Here is a 12424-nt window from a genome sequence, read left to right on the forward strand (position 1 = left end):
ATGCGGGGACATATTTGTGAATATGTTTGCCAAGGTCCCTTGAGGCTATATTTGTAAATAGCCCGAAAGTCATATGTGTATAAATATGACTTAGGGCAAACAGTTTTGAAGTTTTTGCTCACATTTCTGTTTTCCACTTAGAGGGAGCGAAGTGAGAGCAGCCGAGAGAGAGAGTTGATCCTATTCCTTGGTTGTGGCCGAGCACCGTGTTTAACACAATCTACACGTGGCTAGGCCAATGGGAGTCTCATTTTGAGCTCTATCCCACGCTAGATAGTACGAAGATTGCATATGTCGGCCGAGAACTAGGGGGTAAGGCCGCCACCTGGTGGTGTGGGCTCCGTACTTTGGGGAAATTGCCCAATACCTGGACAAATTTTGTCACAGTTTTCAAGGGCCAATTTCTGCAACCTCCCTCTCGAACCGAGGCAACACAAGCTTTAATGAACCTCTCTAGCAGGAAATTTTCTTCGCTAGAAGACTATGTCCACCATGCTAGAACCCAATCCAAAAATCAGGTCTAGAAGGGGACAATTGGTTAATAACTTGTTTTGTCAATGGCATCCCCAATTCGTACTATCACCGGATAGTGCACGATAAGGATCCAAAATCCTTCGAAGAGGCCGTTGAAATAGTTCTTCTCTATCAACGCACTTCGAAGAAGGACCACAACAAACCCAACGAAGCGCGCGGGACTAAGCAGTCGCAATTAATTGGGAAACGCAAGACACCCAACGAATTCATGGATCGTGATTGTAAGCGACAACATCCTTTTTGCGTATTCTGCAAAAAGAAGGCTCATACAAAAGAGCAATGTTGAAAGCTCCAACGGAAAGAGCACGACACCAAAGCTAAAGCTGCAGACCATCAAGGTCAGATTCCTAATGTCCTTCAGGTCTATACACATCATTTAAGTAATTGTCAATGTTCTTTCCCTCACTATGTATTGGGTCCCAATGATTTACTACGTGCAAACGGGTATATCAATGGATCTCCCGTACAATTTTTGTTTGATTCGGGAAGCTCACACAACTTTGTGAATGATCGTTTGGTTTAGATATGGGGAATCCAACCCACCGTAAGTGATCACACCTACACGGTGCACTTGGCTGATGGAAGAGTACAATACATCAACGGGGCAATTCATTCATTAGGAATTTCTACTGACACTTATATAGAGGAAGTCGACTTCCATGTAATGAATCTTTGTACCACCGATGTAATACTGGGTTATCCCTAGTTTTATAATAAAAACTCTTCTTTATCTATTGATTGGGTTCATCATTCAATTACATTTGTACTGAACGATTGTACTCATTTTATTCAATGTGTAAAAATACAATCCCTCTCGATTGTTTCCTCGTGTCCATCAATATCCGAGTTGTCTTGTTCTACTCTATTTTATTGTGTACTTGATCCGGACATTCATGTTTACAATATCGATAATGTCTCGGTTCAATTAACATATTTTGAACAACAACAGCTTGATGAAATCTTAAATGATTTTCGTGATGTTTTTCCAAGTGAACTACCAGATGGTTTACCTCCTAAACATAATATAGACCATTGTATAGATATTGTACCTGGCGTTGCACCAATAAGTGTACCTCCTTATCGCTTAAGTCGATCTGAAGAGGATGAGGTAACTAAGCAACTCAAGGACTGTTTACGAATGGGTTATATACGTTATAGTAAATCTCCATGGGGTGCACCAATTCTCTTGGTTAAAAAGAAAGAGGGCACATGGCGTATGTGTATTAATTACCGACGCTTGAATAAAGTGACGATCAAGAATTTGTATCCATTGCCTCGGGCTGACGATCTAATTGACTGTCTCCAGGGAGCCCGGTATTTTACGAAACTCGATCTTCGTACTGGCTACCATCAAATTCGTATAAGTGAGGATGATGTTCCTAAAACGGCATTTCGTACGTGCTATGGCCATTGTGAGTTTTTGGTTATGCCTTTTGGTTTGACCAATGCTCCGGCTACATTTCAACAAGAAATGAATGACATTTTCCGAGAACAACTTGGCAAATTTGTCGTTATTTTCTTGGATGATATTTTAGTTTATAGCCGTACATTACAAGAACATGCTAAACATGTTCGCTTTGTTTTACAAACATTGCGTGACAAACAGTTTTAAGCGAAGATCTCAAAATGTGAGTTCTTCAAGAAATCAATTACTTATCTTGGACATCTCATAATCGAACAAGGAGTTGAAATTGATCCTTCTCGCATCGAGAAAATCAAGCTTTGGCCAACTCTTCGGAATATTCGAGAAGTTCAATCATTCCTTGGTTTTGTCGGGTTTTTGCGAAAATCCCTTCGTAATTACTCCTAGTTGACGACGCCGTTTACTGATCTTCTAAAAGGTCAAACGTGTAAGTCTACAAAACCTATTGTGTGGAATGTTACACTAGACCTCGCCTTTAAGGAACTCAAGGACTTGGTATGCAAGGCTCCTTCACTTCTCTTACCCGATCCTTCTAAACCTTTTGAGGTTGAAACCGATGCAAGCGATTATGCTATAGGTGTTGTCTTATATCAAGATGGTAAACCAATAGCATTCGAGAGTAAGAAACTTGAATATGCTCAATGTCGGTATACCGTTCAAGAAAAGGAATTATTTGCAGTTATACATGCACTCAAAACATGGCGCCATTATCTTTATGGAAATCACTTTGTGGTAACTACGGACCACGAGTCCTTTAAATATTTTTGTGACCAACAAGACCTGAAAGGTCGTAAGGCACGATGGGATGATCTCATCTAGGACTTTGATTTTTTCATACGATATCGTAAAGGTTCCATGAATACTGTCGATAATGCACTAAGTCACATCTGTGAAGTTAACATGCTTAGCTTCACTGAAATAACATCAGATCTTTATGATCACCTTCGAGGAAAGTATCCTGATGACAGTTATTTTGCAAAATACTGGGCAAGAGTTGAGTCTGGAACAGACACCACCACATTGCTAACGGTATGCTCTACATGGATTTTATTGTTAGCCTTCCTCGCACCCAAAAAGGCCATGATGCCATCTGGGTTGTGGTTGATCGACTAACTAAAATGGCCAGATTTATTGCTACTAAAACCACAGTAACATCTCCTGAATTGGCTTACCAATTCGTTGACGAGTTATTTTGTTTTTATGGGTTACCGATGGATATCGTGAGTGATCGAGATTCATAATTTACTAGTGACCTCTGGACGCAAGTCTTTAAGAAGTTAGAAACTACGTTGAGCATGAGCTCCACGGATCATCCTCAATCCGATGGACAAACAGAACGAGTAAATCAAATTATTGAGGACATGCTTCAAGCATATGTTGGTACAAAACCAACAAAATGGGAACGTTATCTCCCAATTTTGGAGTTTGCTTATAACAGCTCCAAGCATACGTCGACGGGATATACTCCTTTTATGTTGATGTATGGTTTTCAACCATGAGCCCCGATTGATGTTAATATACATCATGATGAGTTGTGAAGTATGCAAAACTTTCTTCGGGATATGCAAAATATGTTGCATATTGCACGAGATAATATAAAAATAACTCAAGATAGAGCGCGTTTTTATGCCGATCATCATAGGCAACCTCGTGTATTCAACCCTGGACAGAAGGTATTTTTACATGTACCTCACAATTCTAAGACATTGTCTACGGGTAAGTGCACTAAGTTAGCCCCACGGTTTTGTGGACCTTTTACAGTCCTCAAACGCATTGGGTCATCAGCCTATCGTCTCGCTCTTCCTGATGGTGTTGGAATTCATCTAGTCTTTCATGTGAGTCGTCTAAAAGAACTTCTAGCTTCTTGCAACAATACAGTTACAACTGAAACTCTGGTTACTTCTGAAGATTTATCTTCTAAACCACATGTACCAGAAAGAATTCTCGATGTTAAAACAAAAAAATTACGTACTAAAGAAATCTGAGAATTTAAAATAAAATGGATGAATAAATCAATAAAAGATGCCACATGGGAATGCGAGAATACTCTCAGAACTAGCTTCCCTAACTTTCGATTGCAAGAGTGCAATTTTTTAAAGAGGGGGAGTATGTTAAAGGCATGACCATATAATATCCCGTGGTGAGAATTTACTGTAGTATTCTATACACGTGGATAAGTGTGAGGGTTAAACGAGAGTGTAAAGAAGGGGAGGATTACTTTTAAATCCTCGGGATTGAGACAACCCATTAGGCCAAGTATGAACTTGCATGGGGGCCTTGGATATCGCTATAAATAAGAGGCCTAGCTACCCTCATTTGATTATCTTGTTGACTACGTCAAGACTCTGTCTTGTGGTGGGTCAACTCTTGTAGCGAGTGCGCCAACACCAGGTACGAGTCGACACCACGGCGGTGGTATGGGACGCCGATCGAGGCTCGAGTCCGTCTCGATACCTTCGCTCGGGGGTGGTCGGGTGGATCGGCACCCTTCTTTCTCTCTCTCCTTTCTTTCTATCTACCTAGATCTATCCTTATCTAATGCTTACTTTAGTACATGTCTCTAATAATCTTGCTGCAATCTGTTGATTGCAAATTATGTTGAACATGAACATGAGCATGTTGAAGAAGTTGCATTGAAATGGTTCATATTTATGTAGCGTGGAATTCATTGATTGCAGGATACGCTGAATATGGACCTTTTCGTGATGTTTTCAAATGTATTCAGCAAATGAAGTTGGAGGAGACTGTTCCAAAGGTTGTAACATATTTGTGATGCTTGAAAGCATGTGGAAGAGTAGGAGACGTATGATGGTCTCAAAAGTTATATTTGTATTGAGAATAGTATGATAGGGATGTATCATAGGTGTTGATCTCTGTTAGATGCACAAGATGTATTTGATACTCTTGCAAACAGAAATGTTTTGTTGTGGAATGCATCTATTACAGGATATGTTGAGCATGGCCCAACCGAGATTTTTTATGGTTTACTTGGTGAGGCACAAGAAATATAATGATGTGGAATACAATGATTTGGCCTTGGGAGGTTTTACTTATTTTAGGAGATGGTTTTGAAGCATTGATATGTTTTCAACGTATGCAAAGTGAAGGACTTTGCCATGTTGTGATATTATTTCATTTGCATTTTAAAGGCTCTCATATTCTCCAAAGAGGTTTTCTAGCAAAGATTACCCATCTTGGAAGTAGCTTCATTTAGATGTATGCAAAATGTGGTGACCTAGTGAAAGTTTAACAAGTATTTACTGAACTACCCACGAGGATTATTGCAGTTGGGAATCCTCACATCACAAGATGTACTCAATGTGGCCAAGCTTATGATGATATAAAATGGATTATTTTAGTTCACATTATGTGTCTCTACTCAAGTAGGTTTTTGGACCATGTTCCACCTCGATTTGTAGTCTCTTGGAATGCATTATTTGCCGGCCTAGCTCAGAACTGGCTAATACTGAATTTAACAATCGGCAACGGTTCGGTTTGAACCGAACCGAACCAAACCGCGAAGCCGCGGCTTAATGGTTTCAACGGTTTGGTTCAAGTTTAGGTTTACGTTTTTAAAAACGGTTCTGTTCGGTTTTAACAGCCAAAAACCGCGGTTTAAATGGTTTAACGGTTTTTTTTTTTTTTTTTAATTTAAATTGTTTTTAAACAATCTTTTCATTTTTAGACCTTATTCTCACATTTTAGGAACATCTTAAAAATTTTAAAAAATGAAATATTATAAATTTTAAATTTTAAATTTTAAATTTTGACCTATGTTGAAAACCGAAACCGAACCACGAAACCACGGTTTTTATGGTTTAACAGTTTTGTGGTTTGGTTCGGTTTGGTTCAAGTTTCAACCAATTTTAACGGTTCGGTTTGAACCCTCTCAAACCGAACCGAACCGTTGCCGATTGTTAACTGAATTTCACAATGTGATAAGGCCTTTGTTTATTTCAAGTTCATGATCAAATTGTTAGAAGGGGATTTCTGAGAAGCATATTATGTTGGGCAAGGCGTTTGGTAGATAGGTATGTGAACTGTGGTATGCTTGAAAAAGCACAAAAAGTGCATGGTGAGCTTCTTGTTAGGACTCTATACTGTTTGAATCACTTGTTATTGGGTATGCGCAACACAAAAAGAAGATGCAAAGTGAGGGTCTCTCACCAGATCAGATCACATATATTTGCAGCCTGAAGGCTTTTTGAAACATTGGATTTTGTGTAAAAGGGGAAAAGATTCATGATGATAGTATAAATAAAGGTCTCTTCATGGAGGAGGATATCGTGCTTAACAATGCTTTGATGAATGCAAAAGAAGGATTGGAAAAATATCCTTTTGTTGGTGCCGTAAATGTGGAGCAATAATTGAAGCATGAGACCTTTTTGAGAATTTATTGCTGGTGGAGATATGGTACAATGGCCTGCCATGTTATTGGGCTATATTGAGCATGATAAGGAGGATGCTATATAACTCTATCCTCAAATGCTTGTACAAGGTTGCTAACTACTATGATGATATTTTTTGGTATGTTGAAAGCAGGTGGCAACGTGGGAGAATTGGTAGACATACTAAAATGTAATTAGATGTTGAGATGGATCTTAGTTAAATGAAGGATCCATGGCTAGCCATTGGGATAGTCGTTTCTTTTCCATCTATTTTGTAATTTGTAGCTGATATGTTTTTGAAAACTAATGGAATGATATTTTGATTTGCAAAAGAAGAACAAGAAGATAATCATGTCCCAATTAGTCATCACCTTCAAAGTTCTTATCCTCAATTAATTTTAATAGACATCAATAATGTGGACAACAAATTTTGATTTTTTGGGCTTCATCTACCACCAATTGCAAAATAGGGGCGTATAAGAATAGGAAAGTAGATAATGATTTCCATTTATGATAATATCCATGAGGTATATGGAATCTAGTCCTAACAATCCTATCGAGCATACTCTATCCACGTGTCACTATGGGAACATGCATGCTAAGGTTAGTTGAAAACCACCTAGGCTAGGTAAGCCATCTTTAAATTCATATGCAATCTTGACAATCTTTGGATAATTGAATAAGAGATAAGATATATGAACGTATTAGTAATCCACGACTTTGTCATGGTGTGGAGGTATGGGAAGGGAGATATCCATGTGTACAAAGGGGGATGGGAGCTTGGTGGGGTGTCAAATTATTGTTGTTCTTTCCAACAAGAACACCTCGGACATTTTTAGGACCATTGAGCACACTTAATATAGACATATACATATCTAATGTATACATGCTAAAGGGTTGACACACGCAACTATAATACGGTACATCGACTTTTGTAAATTGTTTTAAAATGGTATTTGTCTTGTAGTCCATGGTAGTTCTCCCTTTTGGCTTTACAGATTTCATGGACAACAATGTTTTGCATCACCCTTGAGAAGCTCCCCAAGTCATGTGGTATGCATGGCACATCCTTTATGCAAGTATGCGTGCATAGGTAGCAATGGGCGCGGTTTGGTTTCGGTTCGGTTCGGTTTCCTGGCCTTGAAACCAAACCAAACCAAACCAAACTGTTTAAATTTTATGAAGCCATTTAAACCGAACCGTTTATGAAAAATTTAGAACCAAATCAAATCGGTTTATTATAAATCAAAACCAAACCAAATTTATAAACCTTTAAACCTTCAAAACTATTAAACCTTTAAACCAAACCACATAAGTCAAAACTGCTAAACCGCTAAACCGTGAAATTCAAAACCAAACCAAACCGAAACCGATAAGATGTTAAACCGCTAAACCATGAAATTCAAAACCGAACCGAACCGAAACCAAACCGGATCCTAATATTTGAACCAAACCAAACTGTTTATTTATCTTTGAGCCAATAAACCGTTAAGCCATGGCTTAACGGTTCGGTTCGGTTCGGTTTGAGCCAAAACCGTGCCCATTGCTATGCATAGGTATGTGTTTTGTGGAAGACATGTTTGTATGATTTATATACGTTGTTTGCTTGTATGTATGTCCGTATATATGTATGCATGCATGTTAAGGATGGCTTGTCGAGTACATAGGGTGAATACATTTGGCGAGCACGTGGCTGTGGGCTTAATAATATCACATGTTGTGAGGTGACTCCTCAAAATGACATTTACAAAATAATAGATCACATGCATCGTATCAAACATCATCGATTAGTTGACATATCACATCTCAATCATTCTATATTGTTGTCAAATATGAGCATGTGGTAGCTCGAATAGTGACGTCATATTTGAACACGTCTCAATCATTCTATAGTCACGATGCCATAATTTGAAGATATCTCAATTATTCTATATTTGAACACATGGTAGTGCGACAAGTTATTTGATGTACTCACGTTAGCAAGTCACAACAAGAGAGTCATTCTACATTGTTGAAATTATAGGAACCTGAACAACACCACGAAATGAATTGAAAATAATAGGACACGGAAGATTGAAAAAGTAGCGGTTTAGACAAGAAGTGTTGATTCAATGACAAAAAGAACCATGCCAAGGAAAAATACAAAAACAAACCAATGCATGAATGGATAAGTCCAACACAATACACGCACAAGGTGCGTGGCATATCATGTAGAAAGAAGCATATACTCACGACTTTTTAAGAGGCCCAAATAGCGCAATGAGATGGAACAAGAGACAAGTTACAAATACCAAACGCTGTATGTTTATACATTATAAAACAAAAAAACATTACAAAAGATTGGATAGAGGGGTGAAGAAGAAACACATAAAAATAACCCAGTGGATGGGAAGTAGGGCAGGACAATCAATAGAGAGAGAGGGCCAAAAGTTAGCTCCCCTTTGACTCCCAATGGATGGATGGATGGAAGTAGTAGTCACATATGGCTCGGTTTTGTGAAGATTGGTACTAGGAGAGAGGGCACAAGATGAGGGGCATGCCGTACTCGGGTTGCAAGGTTAGGGCGGCCGTGGGGGCATGCCGGTACGATGGCGAGATGCTGAAGCTGAAGCGTTGGACGAGCATCGCCATCACGAGCTTCGCCTCGAGCATGGAGAATGCGCGCCCAATGCACACCCTCGGGCCCATGGAGAATGGTATGAATGCTCCCGACCCCGCCCTCCGCACCCCGCCCTCCCCAAACCGCTCCGGCCTGAACTTGTCCACGTCATGCCCCCAGTACTCCGGGTCGTGGTGCCACGTTAGCAACGGAAGCACGACCTCCGTCTCTGCCGGAATCAGTATCCCGCCCGCCGATTCTCCACCGAGCTTTACATCTTTCACTGTCCTCCGCACCAATGCCACCACCGGCGGATACAACCTCAAGCTCTCATTCAACACCATGGCCATCTGTGTTTCCATCACCATGTCTTTGCTTTCAATTCTTCTAAACATGTGTGTGTGGTTTGACATAAGAAATTCAAAAACAAAAGAGACAAGCATTTTGAACCCCATAATTGCTTACGATCTTGAGACGAGCAATCGACTCGGCTGTTGGCATCTCGCTCCTCCCGCATACCTCGAACACCTCCTCTCTGACTCGATCTTGCCATTCCGGATTCCCCGCGAGCAACAGAGATGCCCAGGTGAGGAGCGTGGATGTCGTCTCGTGCCCCGCAAAGAAGAACGTCTTGCACTCCCCGATGATCTCCGGAATGTCCATGGACAGGTTCTTCTTGTTGGTTTCTTTAAGCTTTCCTTGGTTAGCTGCCATCATCAAGCCCAGTAAATCGCTCCCATACGAATCGTTGTCGCCCGCTTTCATCGCTGCGGCTAACTCGAAACGGCCTTTCACCATCTTCATGAGGATTTTCTTGATGTCATTGTTGATCCTCCAACGGCGCCGATTGAATTTCGTTGGAAGGAACCTGCATCATGCGAAATAATCATGATTCGTTGTTTTTTTTCCCTAACTGCACCTTATGAATAAACCCTAACAAAACATTACAATGTAGGTATCTGTCCCTACCTTGACCCAGGGATGTAAACTGTGACTAATAGTTGGTCCACTATGATTTGCAACTCTTGTTGCAATTCGAAGACCCGCTTGCCTTCCGCGTAACTACTTCCGAATGCCGTGTGAGCTATTATGTCGGCAGTTAAGTTCTTGAACTCTTTATAAACTTCGATGTGATGGCCTTGCTTAATTGGTTCCGCCCATTTCTCCATCATCGATGTCGTACATGCGCCCATTGTCGGTAGCATGGCCTGAAAAGATGGCATGCCACTATATGCTTAAGCAAGCAAAGAGGCCATGATGGGGTAGCAGCAATATGCCATTGCATTATTATTATTATTATTATTATTATTATTATTATTATTATGGGACACACACACATAGACTCGAGATTGTAAGAACCTAGGTAGGCCCGGGCCGGACATACCTTGAGCTTCTCGTGGAAGAAAGCGGGGTTCATAATGTCGCGATGCTTAGTCCACGCATCGCCTTCTAATCCCACCAAGCCGTCACCAATCAAGTCGCTTGTGCCGGGCCTGCGGCGGGACTTCCGGAAGCCGACGAATTGTGTGGAGAGCACTTCCTTGGCGTGCTCCGGGTTGGGGAGGATGATACGAGCAGGGGGTCCATTCCAATACACAAAGAGTGGACCTAAAAGAAAAGGAGGAGCGTCTAAATGTTATATAGTGTCCAAATGGATGGGGTTCCATAAACTAAACGGAACTAAAGGGAGTGTGAATCTATATGTATATGTAGGTAGGTATGCATGGTATGTGTGTGTGTGTGTATGGTATATGGTATGGTATGGTATGGTATGGTATGGTATGTGCATAATAATAATATACCATATGTCTTAGACCAGAGGTAATAGTGGGGGAAGATTCGTGGGGCGAAGTTGGTGGTGATGGCGGGCATGGGCAGTTTACGTGCTTCGTTTCTGAGAACAGTGATTTCTGGGAGGTTGCCGTAAAGGAGATGGGCGGTTGGGAGGCAGGGGATCCCCTGCGACTCGAATACCTTTCTCACTCGACGTGGCGTCAGGAACAAGGTGTCCACAACCCTCCAAAGTGTGTAGATGCACCACCACGAGGCCACACCCAAGAACAGCATGTAGAGCAGCCGGACATATTTGGCCCATACCACCACCACTGGATATCCATTCACCTCCATATCCATCTTTTCAAGCTCTCTCTCTCTCTCTCTCTCTCTCTCTCTCTCTCTCTCTATTTATTTCTCTTTCTTTCAAACCAACCAACTAACAAGCTATGCTATGTATGTAAGCTAGATAGTAGCAAGCACTTACATAGAATTGTTCTCACACACCCTCCCTTTTTATATCTTTCTAGTATGAAGTCAAGTTAATATAGGTGATAGATATAGGTCTCAGATCTCCTCTTGCTTATAAAGGGAGAGAGAGAGAGAGGTCTTTGTTTGTTGCAACAATCCTGTTTGTTTAGTTCTTTTGTTTTTTCCACTCTGTGCGATAGCAACCAAATGGAGGGGAACACTATGATCGTCACCCTTGATGTGTAAAGCGGTGTGCGCTCACATCATTTCTATTTTCTTGCTTACTCGTTTTGGGCCTCTAGGAGGGGGTGGGGTGTATGTTTGTTCTAAGAACAAACATGAGTAATAACACGTTTTCTATCAGGTCGATAAATGTGATCGTTATCAATCAAAGGTTATCGGCATAAAGAGAAAAGGCAAAACCTGCTTTATAGAGTAGAACGAGTTGTCAAGCATCGACCAATATAAAGACAAGGTAGCTCGGCAAGTGTAACACACAAGGCCCACTTTTGTTTTGTTTTTGTTTTTTTTTAAACTTGTTATTGACTTTGTATACCAATCAGGATGCTCTATTTGAAGTTCAAATTTACCTCCTCAAAATAATATCATCTTTTATCTTTTAACCCCAAAGGTACACAAATTTAATGTACTTCTTTACAGTACCCTTTTTTTTTTAGGCCTCAAATGCTCATCAATAGACAACATTTTCCCTAATGCCTCGGCTCAAAAACTTTCAAGATTTATGGTATAAATCATCTCACAAGAGCCAAAAAAGAGAGTTTATTATTAAAGGCCCCCACCAAACCATAGACCCTTTCTTGTAGAAATGTCATTGGTGGCCACAAGTTAAAAAGAAGGTGGGTTGCCGACCTGTTGGCCCTTGCAGACCAAATTCAAAGCTTTAAATAGAGAATGATTTTCTGAAACTTAGTATGGCTTAAAAACAAAGCATGTTGGTAAACGGTGGAAAGATATAGGTTTACAATCATTTATAAATCATGTACATGTCTGGAGCATGCCTCGACCTATACAGGATTTATAAAGAAATGGCAAAATGTCACATAGGGACAAACAAAAAAGTGTCTCTTTCCAAGGATGTTTTCTCAACCATTGGGAGAGCTCAATTCATGGTGATTTCTTCATCATCAGTGCACTCTAATGGGATATATATATCAAGGAGTGATAAAACAGTTGGTCTTCCAACAAAAAAATGATTTATAATTGGATGATACTGAT

The 12424-nt window shown here is 40.4% G+C and overlaps 1 protein-coding gene across 2 annotated transcripts; it reads right to left on the reverse strand.

Annotated features, from left to right (window-relative positions):
• Positions 1-8631: 8631 nt before the first annotated feature.
• Positions 8632-11219, reverse strand: LOC147868213 (cytochrome P450 CYP72A616-like). Of its 2 annotated transcripts, none has more exons than XM_087316623.1 (5): positions 10747-11219; positions 10329-10552; positions 9914-10152; positions 9410-9812; positions 8632-9294 (listed from the first exon to the last, which is right to left on the reverse strand). In XM_087316623.1, exons 1-5 carry the CDS (start codon positions 11075-11077, stop codon positions 8854-8856), a joined length of 1638 nt encoding a protein of 545 aa, XP_087172749.1. In that variant the 5' UTR covers positions 11078-11219; the 3' UTR covers positions 8632-8853. The 2 variants fall into 2 exon arrangements, with proteins under 2 accessions (XP_087172749.1, XP_087172756.1); XM_087316630.1 differs by having other exon boundaries at positions 10919-11215.
• Between the last annotated feature and the right edge of the window lie 1205 nt (positions 11220-12424).

This window comes from Azolla caroliniana, unplaced genomic scaffold (genome assembly GCF_043228905.1).
Source record: "Azolla caroliniana isolate FFs.n. ecotype wild unplaced genomic scaffold, voAzoCaro1.0.p SCAF_1, whole genome shotgun sequence".
Classification (NCBI taxonomy): Eukaryota; Viridiplantae; Streptophyta; class Polypodiopsida; order Salviniales; family Salviniaceae; genus Azolla; species Azolla caroliniana.